Consider the following 18,024-nt stretch of genomic DNA (forward strand, 5'->3'; position numbering starts at 1 on the left):
TAATAAGATGGATGTGATATAAAACCATCATAAACACACCAGTAAACACATAAGTGAATTGATGCGCCGTGCTCCAGTCTGGCAGAAACACAAGTGTAGGTGTGCATCCCGCTGCAGAGGACTCGTGACTAACAGAGCGGAGACACGGCGCGGTGGAGCTGCAGGAAACACACACTGATTAAACATCAGCTAATCCAGTCTCCTCCCCCCACGGCGTCAGACAGTTTCCTTCAGCTGTCCATCCATCTGTAAATGTCCTTCTTTGTTCGCACTACGCCGTAGAGGCATTGTCTGTTTAGGAACTTTTTAGAAACATCGGTCGCAGAACGTGGAAAACGAAAACGAGGTGTAAAACCTGTTGATGTGGTTATTATTGATTTTTCACGGTTCTAAAGATCTGCGTCCACCTCCCTCAGTGGTGATGTGGACGTGTGATTGTCCTGAAAGCCTCTCTCTTAAATCAGCTGAACCTAAAGACACCACAGAGCTCCGTCCCTGGAGACGTCATTACCGGCTCTCTGAGAAAACATCCGACGGTGGGAGGAAGCTTTCAAAGTCAGCGTGCGGCTCTGGACCAGAATCCAACCAGGATCACCAGAGACTTCCTCACTATCAACACAGGAACAGTATCGTTACCCCCCTTTAATCACAGGAGGATCTTCTGCTGCTCTTATCTCTTCTCATGAGTGCCTTAAAAGAATGAATCAAAGTCAGTCCTCATGCTGTCTGCAGCCTCATTCCTCCTCTGCCCGACTGTGCTGTAAAGAAAACAGCAAAACAAACTTTGACCCACTTCTCTGTGAATCATGCTGCAATATGCTCCTGCACACTCCCTCTCCACACACACACACACACACACACACACACACACACACACACCAGTCATCAAATGCCCCCCAAAAACACAACCAAGCAGCACACTCTCATCAAATGTAACACCTCTAACCAGGCCAAGAAGACACAAAGTCCTGACGGCGGCATGTTGAGGCGGAGGAGGAGAAACACAGCTCACATGCAGAGTGTGAGGATGCAGAGGACTGAACTTTGTCGGAGAGGAAACAGAGAGAGAGACTCACTTCAGAATCCAAGTTTCCCTGAGGTGCAGCGCTGTGCTCCGAGAGCGAGACGTCTTCGTTCATATCCATGATTACACTTCATGAAGTTATTACTGCTGCAGTGTCAACTATCCGTCACTTCACTGGACGATCTTTTTTTTTTTCAAAATAAAACAAAGCTTTTATCCTCACAGGAGTAAGACACCCTTAGGCCCACCTAGTTTGATGTTTTTGAGCACCAGTTGTTTTTAATTACGAGAGAGAGATTTTAGCAGACGTCTTTTCATCCGAGCACGTCGCTGTATTCTGTCCGCTTCGAGTGTTCAGGCTGAAAATCTTTCAAATTTTAAGAAAGGAGCTGTTGACGTCTCCGGCGCTCTTTTCCAAATTTATGACATTCAGCGGAGTTTATTCGCCTGTGGATCGTGTCTCGTACCCACATCCTCCTCGCCCCGTGTCTGATTGGGAAATAAACAATCTCAAATATTAAAACAGTAAAGAGTAACAGAGTCCTGTCGGTCATACAGCGTCGTCAGCGCACTGTTGTCATAGAGACAGGACGGACATGCAGCACTTTCCTTCTTTGGGAATGAATGCTTCATGAAAAAATGGACACGGGGCCTCAGACGATCTTTCAAAATAAAAGCAAAACAAAAAACAGGTTTGAAATGTGAAACGATGGCATTCATCTCGTGAATCAATCTAAATAAAGGAATTAATTGCAATCAGAACATTATTTGTTTGACAGCCTATAGTTTGTCCAATGTTCCACCTTTTAACATTGAGGAGGCGGAGCTTATAAGCCTTTACTGCAGCCAGTCAGTATGGGGAGCGTTGAATGTCTTAGCTTCACTTCTAGGGAGCTGTTGTGTTTCTTTCACATGTTTTAGGGTTTAGTTCCATCGTTCCATCGAAAGTCACACGTTGGAGATTTGTTCCAGAGATACTTTCCCGACACGCTCTTTCCAAAGATGCTGGACATCGATCGACGGAGTAATCAATCTGAGTAATGACCTTTCTCATTATGTGTTTGCTGCAGAAGAATCAGCTGCAAGAAAACAACCATCTGTCTTCCTTGTTGCATGCACGCGTGAAGATTTCTGTTCTGACAGGAACTTCTGAAAAACTGGAGCTTCAACAGATTTAAGAATCCTGGAAGTTTCCGTGCCGTCAGGATCTTACAAAGAGCGACGTCTCGAGGCCATCTGTGCCGGCATACCCTGATCCTCCCTTCCTTTTCTCCCTCTTCTGTTGGGTAATTGAGATTCAGGCCCACAGATGGACTTGTCATGGATGCTGGCACCGACACCGCGGTTACACGTCCAACTATCTGTGGAGCCGCAGACATGAGAAGAATCCTCAGCTTCATGAAGAATTTACAGCCATCTCCCGCCTCGCCCCGCCTCGCCTCGCCGTGTCAGAGCGGGACTCGAGATCATCAGAGGACGCTGATTTCAGGTTTCAATGCTCGCCTTTTGAAACGCTGCAGTGACCTCACAGTTTCAAACGACCCCGACTGGAGTCTAATTCATCTGAATCAACAACTTGAATAATTGAATATTTACTTTACTGTTATGCAACCCGCACCTCTCACAGCTGGCATCAGCCTGTTGACTCTTTTGTGCTTCCATTCACACTTTCCATTGGACTTTGTTTTTCCTTTGATAACATTCAGGCTGTTTTCTCATTACCTCAGGACAACAAAATTATAAAAAAATTATAAGTTGATGTCTTGAGACATTAACTTATAATTTTGGGGGGAAAGAAAACTGCATTGTTATCAAGATTAATGATTCAAGTTCTGAAGAATTCCACCCACACTGACCCAGTATGATGGGAAGGATGTATTTCCACTTCAGGCTACCGTCAATGTATGATTAGTATTTAGTGTCACGTACAGCCCCAGTTCATTGTGTCAGTCTACACATGTTGGCTGCTTTATAAATGATTCTTGATACGATTTGGATGACGTTTCTGCGACCATAACATGAGTGTGTTGCAACACTCACAGGACACTGAAAACCCCAAAATCTGATCTGATCCCCTCAGCGAGCTGCAAACATCTGCAGAGGGCCCGTCTGGAAAACACCCGACACTGCCCAGCACGAGCTGCACTGGCCTGCTGACAACTTCAACACAGGTACACAGCTGCTGGCAAACACTCGATGTTAAAGCCACGAGCAGAAGGAGCTTCAATGAGCGGCTGACTGAGCGGCGCTCGATGGCCGGGCGGCCAGCTTGGCGAACCTGAGGATGAGCTTCTTCTCTGCAGAGTCCGAGTCCGGCTGCCATCAGGAGCCTGCTGTTTGTTGTTTACATATCACTGCCTGTAATTAGGAAACGCAGCCAGTAGCGCGCACACACACACACACACACACACACACACACACACACTTTCACAACAACAGGGATGCTTGTCACATCGTTTCAGCAGACGACAGTGAAACGTGTTTCATGAACAGTAGAAGAAGAAAGGCAGCAGAACATCGTTTAGTGGGAAGCATTCAGAGCTGTTTAAAAAGCAGGACATCAGCAGGACTCAGGATCCCAACCAAAGTCCCTACATTACTTAATATCCCTTTTTATTCAAAACATCTCCTGCCCCTGTGCTTACAATGCTCCTGCACATACCTGACATCAAAGCACAAGAACAAAAGCAGGAAAGAGCCTCAGCGTCCTCAAATGTGAAGATCGCCTCCGATTCACAGCGCTAATAGATTCCCTGAGCATTTAGCTTGGAAATAAAGGAGGGATACGAGGACAAAAAGACACAGTAAGTAGTTACATAAGAGCTCTACTATACAAACATGTGCAGCAAAACACTTCACGGGCGAGAGCAGACTCCTAAATCATGTTTTTATCCACCTCCATCCTCGCCGCCAAAGTGATTAAATTCATTAAAATCTCTTCAAGTAATTGCAGCTCATCTATGGCAGAGTAAATATTCAATTAATAGAGGCTTTTTGATAAGTGTGCTTCCTTCAATCCGTCGAGCACAGTCTGCATGTCTCCTCGTCATTAATTAAAATTTCTCTTTGCAGGTCAATTAAATTTGTCTTAACTATTCATTAGCCACAATACAGGGCAGCACAGGAATCAATTAACGCAGGAGTTCATCTTCTGCATGCAGATTTAATGTGTGTGTGTGTGTGTGTGTGTGTGTGTGTGTGTGTGTGTGTGTGTGTGTGTGTGTGTGTGTGGAGTGAGCCTGAGGTAAGGGAGGGTTAATCTTTCCCTTTGCTTCCCTCCTGGGCAGAAAGCAAGATTTAAGCCCCTCTCTGTGTGGAGGTGGCGAGCTGAGCGGCGGCGAGCCCGAGCTGAAGCTCTTTACCGCTCTCTGTAGCGTGTTTGGCCAAGGCTGAGTGGCTGCCAAACAGCCAGAGACAGAGCGCGGATGAATCAGCACTGACAAGGTGAAGCCCGCCTCGTGTTCGCCGGCTGACAGCTCAGGTGCTCAGAGAGATGGAGACACAACAGATTACATTTAGGCCGCAGCACAGAGAGAGTCGGCGGGGGGGGGGGGGGGGGGGGGGGGCTGCAGATAAAGCAGCAGAGACAGAAAAGAGTCCAGAATGGCTTTTGGAAACTTTTCTCAGAGATAAATGAGAAAGTTGGGCTGTGATGGTGAACACTGGGAGGCTGTGGAGGTCTGCAGGGATCAAATCTATGTGATCCCTGTGTGTGTGTGTGTGTGTGTGATCATGTTTGGCCTTTGTTTGCGTCATACAGCTCATGACGGTGCCCCCCGTGTTAAACTTGGTTTATACTTCTGCATCAAGGGAACGCGTTGCTCTGCAATTCACTGCCAAGCCACAAGGGGGGGGGGGGTGTGTGTGTGTGTGAATGTGTCTGACAACGGGTGGATTTAACACACTCGTTAGCCCACTGAGGAGCCTGGATGAAGAAGACTTTCTTCACTCTGTACAGCCTTTCATTATTTCTGTCGTGACTGGAAAAGCAGGTGCAGCCCCCCGCCTTGAAGGTCCTTCTGTTATTCCTGACTCTTTCGTTGTGGTTTATATTTGTTTTCACATTTTATCAGCACAGATTTAAAAAAAAAAAATCCTCTAAAACAATCCTGCTCTGCAATCACTTTCTATTTCAGAAATCATGGCCATTGTAAGTGAAATAAATATGAGGACGGTACTTGAGCTGGAGTTATGAAGAGAGCTCACTGATTAGCATTTTATCTCCAAAGAAAACAGGTTTGGAGTATTTGTGCAAACGCATAAACAAGTTAAAAACACTGAGCTTTATGTTGGAGATGCTTCCTTTAATATCCCACTCCCCTCCAGGATTCATCCCTATATTAATAACATGATACGACCACGAGTGATCTGCAGGGAAGCTGCTCAGCCTTTGAGGCAGCAGCGGGGGAGCCGTCACAGGAAGCCGTTACACTTCATGTTCATTTCAAGCTTCAACTATCCCAGAGAGAAAAAGCACGAGCGACCGCTCTTATCTCACTAACTCTATTATCTCTCTTACCAAGCTCGTATGTGATTAATTGCTTTAAATGAAGGGTCCGAAGCGGGGCTTCCACAAACACAACGCACATCTATTTTTGGATCTACTTCATGGAGCAGTGCGCCCTAGGAGGTAAACGGCCGTGCGTCCTGCGTGCTCCATCATTGCCCCAGGCCGGCCCTGTACTTACTGCTGCCATGTAAACATAAACTAATCATACCATTCATCCCAGCATGCAACTGGGCTCTTTTGAAAGCAGCCCATCTGTGAAGGCTTCCTAATTAGCTGCTGTCGTACGGCACACGGCAGATCTCTGATCCACATCCACGGCGTCCTCGCTGCACAACTGCACAGGAGAAAATAATCAACAATACGCTCGACTAATCCGCTGATTGGCTGCAGGATTTCATCTGTAAAGCCCTTAAGATAATGTTACAGCTTTCCTTGAACCAGAACACAAGCATTGTGCATCCATGAAAAGCAGATTGTTCTGTGTGTTATCTCCACGAGAGTGTTCCCTGGACAAACGGCTCATATTGTCCACCAACACAAACGGCAGTCATCGGAGCATCGATCAGACACACACACACCTTTACAAAGTACAAAAGCAACCCAATGCCACCGACGCAGAAGCAGCTAGCGCTTGAGGAGTTCAACGCAACATCTTAGAGATTCAAGCAGCAAGAGAGCAGCGTGTTGTTTGTCCTTACCTTGCGTCCGCCGGTGTTCAGCTTTATCGGCGTGAGGAACGGGTCAAAGATCATGTGGCTGGTCTCGATGTTGACGGGGGACTGCCTCTTCCCCACCGAGCACAGGTTCCAGGCCGAGTTCACCAGCCCCCAGAACGACGGCACTGCAACACAAAAGACAGGGCGGGCGTTCAGAAAACATCTGCACGGAGCAGATAGGAGCGACTTCCAGCCAGACGTCACACAGCTGACAGCATTCAGAGCTGCCAGACTCAGATCTTATGAACCTGTGAGGACAGATGCTCATGGAAGGGTCTGGAATCTGGACTCTGCACAGGACGTGTGTTAGCATTGTGCTACGCTAAAACCCATCCTGTGGAAAGATTTGTTCAACCTGCAATCATTCATATCATTCCTCTCATATTTCTAGAAGCTACATCACACTGCACATCATTTACTTGTTTACATCATAGGCTCCCACATGTCCAAATCATCATCATCATCATGGAGATACAAAAACCACTCCTGCAGCAGGTCGACGCTCGTGTGAGAATCAGGACGCTCAGAGTGAAACGCTCCCTCTTATAAGACGCTTTGACAATAATAAGAGGAGTGTGTGATGAGCTATCACATGTACTACGGCACAGTGTGGGCGCGATAGGCATCTGAGCCAGTCTTTTTCTTATGTAAGACTTGGCATCAGGGACCGAGGATTGCATTCCTCCAGCAGGGTGGGAAGCAGATCCAGGCTTATCATGGTCAACTCTCCGAGGCAGCTCTTCGCTACAATGTCTCTGCAGGAGCCCAAAGCGGCCTTCTCCATTTAGGGAACACAGCATTACGCAGGGATGAGTCACTGGAATTGTGATATGCGAGCACCGCCGAGATTTCCAACAAAAGGCGAGATAATTTGAAAATATGCAAATTCTGTGTGAATCAGGAGGAAGCAGACACATCACAGTGTGAATTCAAAGCGAGTCAATAAGTTCAATGAGACGTGGAGCTACAGAGTTCATCGCCGGTGCTTTCAGACAAGCAGACGGAGGCGTGGAGTAAAGACAGAGACAGGGCACAGTGTTTGTCTATAGACCTCCTCTGGTAATAAGCAGATCGGATGTTTACTGCAGAATCAGCAGAAAGCATTTAGTTTAAGTGACTCAGAAACATGTGATGGATCTGTTTTAATGAAGAAGGGCGTTTTCAGGGGAGGAGAGACGCCATCACATCTGTTTCTCTTTATGTTTGACAACACTTCATTCAACACATCAAAACTTCCGTGTTCATTTTATTTTTTTACGGCCGGATCCGGCTCTTCCTGGCGGTTCCCATCGGATCCGTGTGAACATCATTCAGTCTCCTGCGTGGTTTTTCTCCGTGCCCTTCCCCAAGTTGGTCGGTTTGTGAAGCGTGAGCACCTGAACTCACAGTTTGACAAGATCACACGGGAAATGAAGAGCTAAACGTGCAAACAGCATGTTGCTTTGTCTGTCCGAGGTTGATTTGCTGGTTGTTTGGTTCTTATGTTGATAGAGTGGTGGGATACACTGGGTTTTGTTTAAAGGAGACATAATGTAAAAAAAAAACACTTGAACAGAGTTTTTGATCATTTACTTGGGTAACCTGAGAGTCTACAGACCCCCAACACGTGAAATAAATCCATCCAGTTATATGTTTGTGATCTGCAAAACACAGAGACAAATGCTCCGTTTGTAATGTGCTCTCCTTGTGATGTCACAGTGGGATTCTGTTTAAAAAATAAATAAATAAATAAATCCCCTCCCCTGGTATCTCCACCCATCGACTCCACCCCCAGCACAGAGCAACACTTTGGAGCAGGTCTGCCATTTTTATTCTCCCTAACGAAGGAGTGACGTCTACTGGGAAAACTCGGGGGGCGGGGCTTATTGCATTTAAAGAGATACACACACCAAAACAGAGCTTTCTGAGAGAGCTGGTTTCTACAGGGTCTCAAACCTCCTCTGCTGCTTGATTCATGTTATATTTGGACCAAAGCTCAGAAACACAGATGTTTCATTTAGACCACAGGGGGGCGCTGTTTGAAAAAAGGGAGAGAATATGTCCTCTTTAAAATCTCAGAATTCAATTCAGTTTGGAATCTTTGGGTCACGATATCATTCAATAAAACTCACTGATGACAGAAATCCCCATTTAAATCATTACAGTGCCTTCCTGTATTTGTGAAATAATTATGTGTGGATTATTTGTTTGCAAAGCTCCTCTTAAGGATTGACAGACTGACAACATGAACGGTGAACATGAGGAGAACACGGGAAAATGTGGGGGGATGTTGCATTCTGATTTAGTCTTGTACCGCGGTGCGTTTAGAGAGAACCTTGACACTGACTTCTAAAATAACACTTTTTGGTTCCTGCAACGAAAAGTTGACAGAAATCACTTGAAAATGAACGTGCAGACTTTAAAGGACCCGTCAATCACAGAAAGGCGTCTCGGGCCGGCACGGACAGTAAGAGGTTGCTGAGCTGCAGACGGCAGTCATGGCTGGCTGTAAATCTGTAATCTCACACAGCATTAAAACGCTTTGCCTGGTAATCCCTGTGAAGGAGGGAGCTCTCTCTGCGAGCCGGCTACGCTTTGACTTCAACATCTTCTGACCTGCACCGCGTCACATTATTAAAGAGAAACACTGTGGCTTTATGACAGCAGCCTGTGAACTCGACCTCACGCTGGCTGTCAGAGGCCTCACACACCAGGAGGCAGCTCTCCTTTCTGTCACAACAGTGGCAGCTGTGGTCACTGCAGCTCCTCTGCCACCTCAACGTAGGCTCACAGAGCGGCAGGCTGGCCTCTGCAGCTTTTCAGGGAAGCCCCCGAGCAGTCGACTGCGATGTTCGACTGAGATACAGACGGACTCTCTGGTGACTGTGGTGAGCTCTGAAAATAATATCAGGGGAAACGACGGCCTCAGGAACAGGGCTTTTTGATCCAGCCGACGCCTCCCTTGAACAGCAGCATGAAACCACAACACATCTCTTAATCTGAAGACTCCGCCCTCCTCCAGGGCTCACACCTGCAACCTTCCTCCAACGCACCATAAATAAGCAGCTTTAAACAAAACTGCCCTCGGCTCGAGCTGCAATCACCTGCGTTGATGTGTTAGCATGTGAATGTTACCACACTTTGAGCTTGAGTCTTATTATTGAACAAGTAATTACAAAACAGATCAATAAGGAAGAAGAAGAAGGACTCTGCTGATCATTCCTATCACTTTGAGTGAGCTGCGTGATGTAACAAACCCTCAGGATCGCTTCTTTCCTGAGCTAAAAATGTACCATGTTCATTTCAATTACACCTTGTTAGAAATGCATTCTGTCTTTCCCACAGGAAGGAAAACAGCAAGACAGAATTTGTTCATGGAGGTATTAAAAAAAAAAAAATGAGCGAGAGAGCTCTTTCAATGCAAAATCTTGAAAATGACAGTTAATCCATGTGCAGAATGGAAATTGAAGTGTGAGCCAATCGATCCATTAAACCCGGGCCCCTCGTCGTAAATGTACACATAATTATTAGCCGCTGATAGATTCCTGAATGCAGCTGGAGCAGCGGGGGACACTCACTCACCGCTGACAGAAGCACAAGCAGCTCTGTCAATAATGTGCACACGCCCGCCTATAGCAGCCGGCCTTCTATATTTCACTCCCAGCACGCCCGCCCGCGTCAGAGCCACTTTCATTCCTTATTGGCAAGCTGTAAAAGTGGACGGGGATATATGGCGTGGCCTTTTGCAGATGTCGGATGTCTAATGTGCGAGTGAAAAGGGCAACTGAGGGCGGGGAGGCTTCTGCTTCACGGCCGCTCTTCATCACAATGTTTCATCGATGAGGAGTCACATGATGGAAGACGGCGTTCAGCAAAAAAGACGGGCAAAAAAACAGCTCTTACAGCAGCCAATTTAAAACAATAATAGCAATCAATCTGCTGCTCACAGCGTCACGCTTCTATTAGTCACGTCTCTCCCAAACGCCTTTAAAGGGTCCATGCTGACTGTACATTAGACACAACATCAGACAGAACGGATTTAATGTTGCCTGAGGAAGATCCACAGAGTTCAATGACGAGTATTTTTTTTACAGAAAAAGAACTTTATTTTGGCGTCCTGTTGGACCGATCACACGTCTGATGACTCATCCTGCACTCAGGGTCATTTACTAATTTTTCTGCCAAGTAAAAACTGTGTCGACACATCTATCTTAGGATCCATCTGGTGCATTCTTTGAGGCGCAGCATATCCCGAGATTCACTTTTTTAAATGTTAGCGATTGCTTTCAACTGGAGCTGCAGCTATCGAATATTTTAGTAATCGAGTATTCTATCGAATATCCCGATCGATTAATCGATTAATCGAATAAATCATACTTCCGCTTCATTAAGGTTTAACTCGTCTCGTCCCTACAAACCTGCTTCTTTGCAGTTACCATGGTAACGCCTGCTTGTTACAACCAACCTGACTCTCACCATATTACTTTGAAATTTTCAATAAAGTTGGAGTTTAAAAAAAAAAAACTCACCATATTACTGACAGGATCCATAATTCACTTTCTGATTCACTGGTCAAGGCGGCAGGTAGATGAAAAATACAGGCCAAACAACAATGGCTGAAATAACAAATAGTGTTTAGTGTTGCCTACACATCTGTTACAGTACATTTAATAGAGAAAGCATTATGTTCTGGTGAATCAATCACAGAATCAATCATCATGTCAGATCAGGAAACTGAGAAACTTTAAATATATATTTGCTAAATTATTATTCCACAAACAAGTTCTGTCTTGATTTAGCTTTGAAGACATCAGACATTTAATATAATCAGCCTGTTTATTATTATAAGTGTATCTCTGTCTGCTCCTGCAGCGCGCTCACAGACTACAGAGACGCGTCTATGACAGAGACTGTGAGGACGTTGCTATCGTTACGTTAGCTGCAAACACGGAGAAAAGCCGACCGTTTGACCAGATCACGGATCAACTGTGTGCTGACTAAAAGTTAAAAGGGGCACGCCACGCTCGTGTGTGCGTGTGTGTGTGTGTGTGTGTTAGCGCTGAAGTGTCTGTGTGTAAGAGTCAGAGAGAGGAGCAGGTAGCTGCAGCTACATTAAACGTGTTTTATACTCAAAGCAAAGTTTTGATGACGCAAAAAAAACTAAAAAAAAAAACTTAACGAAGCCTCGAGGCAGCGAAAATTCCTCGATGAATTTTTGTAATCAAATTATTCGAGTTATTCGAGGAATCGTTTCAGCTCTAGTTTCAACTGACTGAAATAACTACTGATTCTTACGTTAAGACAATAAAGGGGCCTTGGAAGCTCAGATGAGCCTTGTTTGTTATGCTGTAACAAACAATTTCCCCCAATTGGAGGATCAGTAAAGTTCGTGTTAGCTGCTTTTGCTGCAGCTTCCACGGTTGCTAGGTGACCGACCAGAGCGTCTTATTTCAGACCCGAGAGGCTACGATTGGCCTCTCCCTTCCAAACGTGCTACCTTGCATTGGTGCTCTGTAAGTACTCCCCTTAACATGAAGAAGCACTAGAATGGGGATTAGAATACATTTGTCACTTTCAGTGAATCATCATTAAGCTCGAAGTGGCTCTGGGTCATTTAAAGGAAACAAAAAGTGGGACGGACAGGTAGTGCGGCCTCGCTCACAGTAGCTGCTCTCTCGGCCTCGTGCGGCCGTGTTTGCAGACTCATTATGCGGCTGCCTCTGCAGGCTGCGAGGTGCACGCTGGGTCGCCCCTGTGGGCTTATTAGAGTTCAGGGTTGTGGTGAAGGTGGGAGCCGAGGTCTGGGGAGACGCTTGCTGGACAATTAAGCCTTACATTAATTAGTTCCCTCAGCCGAGTGCCTCGCAGTGAGCCGTGCAGCTCTCGACCCACAGCCTGGGGGGAGTGTTGTTTCCCATTATAGAGAGCTGCTCGAGGAGCGCAAGCCATAGCATGCATTATATGGAAGAACTAAGACACGCCCAGAAAAAGGTTAAAGCTGCAACAGAGACAGCAAAATGTTCTGTAACCTCACAAGAGATCACTAAAGCTGCAAAGATTAAAGGTAAAACACCTCAGAATAACATTCAATGAGATAAAGATTCACATTTAAGAGCACATAAAAGAATGCATATGTCTGCAAACACACACACACACACACACACACACACACACACACACACACACACCGAGGACTGATGCTGGCTGCAGAGGTATGCGTTTCATTAAACAGGCCCAGGCGCAGAGATAGCTTTAATGAAATGTCTTTATTCTGTCAACTGGATATGGATGAAAAGTTAGAGTAATAGTCTTTGGGAAACAGGAGGGAATTGGAGAAATGCAAAGTGAGCACGCACACACACACACACACACACACACACACACACACACACTAAGACCGTCGCTGCCATAAGACCCACGTGCATCCTGAACGTCAATTTCTTGGATAAGCATCAAGAAAAGTAGAAAAAGTGCCTTTCTTTTGTAACTGCTGATGCAAAGCTGGGTTGCAAATTTTCCCGCAATGGAAGAGCGAGAGAGAGAGAGAGAGAGAGAGAGAGAGAGAGAGAGAGAGAGAGAGATGGGGGGTGCTGAAAGAGAGCTAACAGCTTGGGAGTAAATGCTTACTTAAGCAGGTATGGAAACCGACATCTTAATGATAATGAATGTCTCAGAGCCGCACTAACGGAGCTGTCATATATTCTGCTGGCTCTCTATGTGAAAGCAGCGTGCTCCGGAGCTGCAGGTTCCATCTTGTTTACTCACCGGGGGGGGGGGGGGGGGGGGGTGAACAGAAGGAGGGATGTTTTTAATGAAAGCAGTGGACAGGCGCCGGGTGCCGCACATTTATGAAAAAGCCGTGGTTGTTTTGTGAAGGGAAGCCGGAGACGGTAAACGTCTGACATCGGGGCCGTTATATAACCAGCGTTTGACTCGTCTCAGGGTGTAATAACATCTCTGTTCTCTGCATTATAAGGCCTTTAGGAGCGCACATCTTTGATAGAACAAGCAGCACGGTAACTTCCCAACCAGATGCTGACTATTATCGCTTCGGGCTAAAACCAGCAAGTCTTGAAACAAACGCCATCAGGATGCAAACAGATACGTCTCCATCTTTATGGGAAATAAAATGTTAGCTTAAATGTGATGTGATCTGTTTTTAGAGCTGCTGATTTTAACTTTGCGTCTCAGTTCAGTTAACAAGGCCACTCAGTCGGTCGCCTCTCAACCTGAAGGTTGGAGGTTCGATCCCCAGTTCCTTGGGCAAGACACTCAATCCCGAACTGCTTTGTCAGTTTACATTTGTACGAACTGAATATTCACTTCTGATGGACTCTGTGACCTGTGGTGTAAAAGAGCTTTGAGTAATCAGAAGACCATTTACTATTTCATGCAGAGTAACTTAGTGTATAAATGATTTTTCATACACCTGAGATCACCTGCAGGCGTCCTCCGAGGGCTCCTGAGCGCACAGTCAGCACTGTGCTGCCTGTTAGGTGGCAGAGAGAATTACTTTACACAGAAGCAGCTACGCTTAAAGTTAGAGCTCCAAGTGTTAAAGATAGAGTTTAAAGGGTTAAAGTTAGTTTAAAGTGTTAAAGTTAGAGTTTAAAGTGTTAAAGTTAGTTTAAAGTGTTAGTTAGAGTTTAAAGGGTTAAAGTTAGTTTAAAGTGTTAGTTAGAGTTTAAAGGGTTAAAGTTAGTTTAAAGTTAGAGTTTAATGTTAGATGAATTCAGTACAGAGCTGTTGTTAATCATCATATCCATCAGACAAGCTTACATAGCGTTATGCAGAAACCTGAGCAGTTTCATCTTCTCATGGAGACGAGTCGAGCGAGATCAGGACCATAGACAGCTCAGGACCACAGACAGCTCAGGACCGTGGACAGAGCAGGACCGTGGACAGATCAGGACCACGGACAGCTCAGGCTGCAGAGAGCAGACCGTCCCTTCTACCCGTCACTGTTCTGTAGGTTTAGATTTCATTTCGCGGCGCGTTGTGTTAGCATCCATGCTGAAGAGATGAAGGCCCAGAGGTGGACCAAGAACATGTCCACTTAAAGAGCTCAAGGGTCCAACAGGCTGACTGTGAGAGGATGTCCTACAGTATGCTGCAGGTCCAGTCAATGAGTCCCAGGATTTAACCCAGAGTACGCTCCATCAGCCGTCTCACAGCAGCTCTCTCTGGATCATTCTAAGAAGAGGAGCTTTTACATTTAAACAGCGTTTTGTTGCTTTAAGCGGTCATGGTGATCATGGTGTAAACATTTGGTCATTGTTGCTTAAATTAGTATGGAGCATTTCTTGTTAACATCCATCATGGATTAGGGATTGAAGGATAATGAAGAATAAAAACAGAGTGAAGGTTCATTGTAAGAGTGGTGTTATGACAGCTGATCGATGACCCATTTCTACGACAAGTTGACTTTTTTTCTGTTGCTTGTTTTAGTCATTTTTAAAGATCTCATTAAAAGAATCATTATCAAAGATTTCTAAAAACAGCGACATGAAGAAAACAAACAAACAAACACAGCCGGTGCTGCAGGTTGGACGCTGCCTCTTCATAGCGGAGACTTTTATCACCTGGTCCTCAGTGGTCTCATTACCACGGTTCATCAATAGCTCCTTTTTATCAGCTGTAGCGTTAGTGCTAATGAGGCTAACAGCAGCGCTGCTGACGACCAGCAGAACAAACTGTAGATCAGCAGGTTCAAGATGTTCACATGTGAAGTGATGAAGAGTGAACACTCTCGACTGAAACCTTCGACACAGACGAGAAGACTTTCAAAAACGTACACCTAAAGACAACGTGTCACCGACTCACAGTTTGTAGTCACACACTGAACATTCATTTTGAGATTAAATCCCATCATGGACCTGCTGGAAATGTGCGACTACAGGAGGAAATCCTGGTGTGTTGTGGAGACGGAAAGAAGCTGCAGACTACATGTATCACATCCAACATGCTGACATCATACACGTGTTTAAATTAATCTCCTTTAAGCTTTTAGAACATGCACACTCTTTCTCTTGGGGGGTGGCTGTGGCTCAGTGGGTAGAGTCGACATTGTCTCTCAATCGGAAGGTTGAGGGTTTGATCCCCAGCCTCTGCGAGCAACATGTCCGGTGTGTTCTTGGGCAAGACACCCCCCCCCACATCAAAACAGCTCAGGAGCGTGTCAACACAGTCAGTCTTCTTCTTCTCTCAGATCATGACCGGCTCATGGCCTTTCTGTGGCTTCTCTGTATTCACATAAGAAGGTTTCAACACAGTTAGAAGTTCACTGACCGAGCTTCTTCGTCTGCCGAGGAGGCGTTATGGTTTGTTAGCGGGCCGTCGGATCGGTACTGTTGGCATTTGAATAACATGCTAAAGGTCTTATGAAATCTTAACTCTCTAATGGAGAAGGTGGAACTCAAATAACTGAACTACTTTGTGCATTTGTCTCCTCCTTGTTGACCTGCTGTGTGCACCTTCTGAATACGGCTTTGTGCTTGTGCCATTTCAGCTTACTAAATTATTGAAACACCAATTATGTGCATAATGCTAATTTTCTCTTGCCAATTTTCGAGCTACAGTAAAAGGAGCGCTGCTTGACCTTTGATTTAAAACCACTTTAGAATTACTTTGTACTGCTTTGCATTCGTTATGGCTGAATGCATCTGGAAACTGCATGTGCAACTTGTGAACGTGAAAGGAAAAGGGTGTGAGTACCTGAAGGCAGCAGGAGTCCAGAGTATGTGTTTGTGTGTGCGCGTGTGTTTCCTGCCTGTGTGTGTGTGTGTGTGTGTGTGTGTGTGTGTGTGTGTGTGTGTGTGTGTGTGTGTGTGTGTGTGTGTGTGTGTGTTGGCGTTGTCAGAGAAATGGTCAGTGACAGAGGGTCTTGTTTCAGCTTGTCCTGCGATGGCGGAGTAATCCTGCTGGCCCAGCACCGTGCAAAGGCCTCATTAGCACTGTCCAGTCAACACAACCATAAACATGCCAGTCAAGCTAACTCCTCCTGTCATGTTGTTAATGGTGTGGATATACAAGCTGGCGGCCAACAGAGGCTTCCGCTCTCAGGGGCGGAATAACAAATCCGATGTCCCTCGAGGGGGAAGTGATGGAGGAGGAGGAAGTGCAGGACTACTCCAAGAGGGGGGGGGGTGTTTTTTTCTCTGACTCAGGAGTTTATAAGCAGAGGCATTATAGCTGAATGGATGTGTTGCCTGGAGGTTAAGGGGGGGGGGTGTCAAACACATGAAGGTGTCGCCAACGCATCCAATTAGTGAGAGAAAACGTCCAACCAGGGCAGGCGGGGCTGCTAACGTGTCGGAGAGGAGAGGGACGTTTGTCCCCTTCAGACGGATTTTTTTGGACCTTTTTGAATATTTACACAACATGTTGTATGAAGAGAAACGTCTTTGCTTTTATTTGGCCGATTGTAAAAGTATTTACAACATTTTGATGGAGAAATAAAAAACTGACAGCAGTGAAGCTCCTCGCTTCGCTCTGCGTTACAAACCTGCTCTTATCTGGTTTCAAGCACAGTTTAACAGCGTTATCCCTTTCACACACACAGGCACCATTCACACACACACGCACACACACACACACACACACACGCACGCACTCATGCACGCACGCAAAAAGTGTGTCAGTGATTTTCCGTGTTAATTACTGGCAGATCTTCGAGCGCTCCAGACTCCACTTGGAAGCCTAAACGTAAACTGATAGACACCTTCCAAGTCATGGCAGATGTATTTTTATCCCCGGGAGTTTGGCGTCACTCGCCGAGCCCCCGTGGAGACCAAAGACAGGTACGAGCAGAGAAACAACCGCAGCAGTAATTACTTAAAGGAAGGAGATTCATGGCTGTGCCAATGTGTCCCAGGGATAATCTGCTGTGTGCAGATAGCTACGCTAAAACAGGTGGAGGAAAGCTAAATAACGGGCTAAATGTTTAACGGTCCTTCCAAGAGCAGTTTGGATATTACAGTAGCTTAACGCTACACGAGGGTGGAGGTTTTTACACAGCAGAAAAACAACCTCTGTGCATGCAGCAGAACGAGACCGAGGTCCGGCTTTTCTTCAATTTCCCACAGCTTTGTGTCTCCATTTCCCTCCCAGCGGGAGCCGCAGCCTCCTCCACAGTCCATGTCATTACATTTTATTGTCGTCTGCAAGCCTACGTGGCGAGCATGTCTAAGCATGAACGTGGGCTTATATGTGGCTTTAAGTCCACGGCAGAACATGTGCGGGTTAATCTCTACACCTCTCTCTCTCTCAGGTCGGAGTCCTCCAAGTCTACACGGACGAAGGAGGAACATGATTAAAACAGGCGGTGGCACTGAGTCAAGTCCTCCCGGGTCAAAGAGGAATGTTTCTCATTGGAGGGAAATGAGAAAAGCTGTGAAAGGAAGCAGAATTAATAAGCAGGGAGAGACGCTCCCAGCGCAGTGATCCATGTTAGCTGTGTGTGTGTGTTTGCTTCATTGTTCAGGCTGAATGGCAGCAAGCCTGGACGGACTGTCGACGTATGACGACGTGATCCAGGCCAATAAAACGCTGATCAGAAGTGACCGCAGAGAGTCTGAGGTTGAACATTCACTGGCTTCACAAAAAACACAAAAGCTAAGTAACCAACGTTTCATCTGTTTGTTTTAAGGTTGAAAGAGATGAGACTGATTAGTGTGGCAGTAGGTCTTTAAAGTCACCTCAGCATGGTGCACAGACGCCTGAGAGTCTACTGACCCACAACATGTGACATAAATCATCCAGGCCTTTGTTTGTCTGCAGAAGTCTGACAACACTGC

At 46.0% G+C, this 18,024-nt stretch overlaps 1 protein-coding gene across 1 annotated transcript in view; it reads right to left on the bottom strand.

Moving 5' to 3' along the window:
• Positions 1-18,024, bottom strand: part of ca10a (carbonic anhydrase Xa) — a gene marked incomplete at its 3' end in the record, with an annotated part of 163,446 nt that overhangs the window by 88,450 nt on the left and 56,972 nt on the right. The window contains exon 3 of the mRNA XM_079372341.1: positions 6,233-6,375. Within this exon, the coding sequence (XP_079228467.1) occupies positions 6,233-6,375 (143 nt within the window). The remainder of the gene's footprint in view (positions 1-6,232; positions 6,376-18,024) is intronic.

This window comes from Symphodus melops (assembly GCF_947650265.1).
Source record: "Symphodus melops genome assembly, chromosome: 21".
Taxonomy (NCBI): Eukaryota; Metazoa; Chordata; class Actinopteri; order Labriformes; family Labridae; genus Symphodus; species Symphodus melops.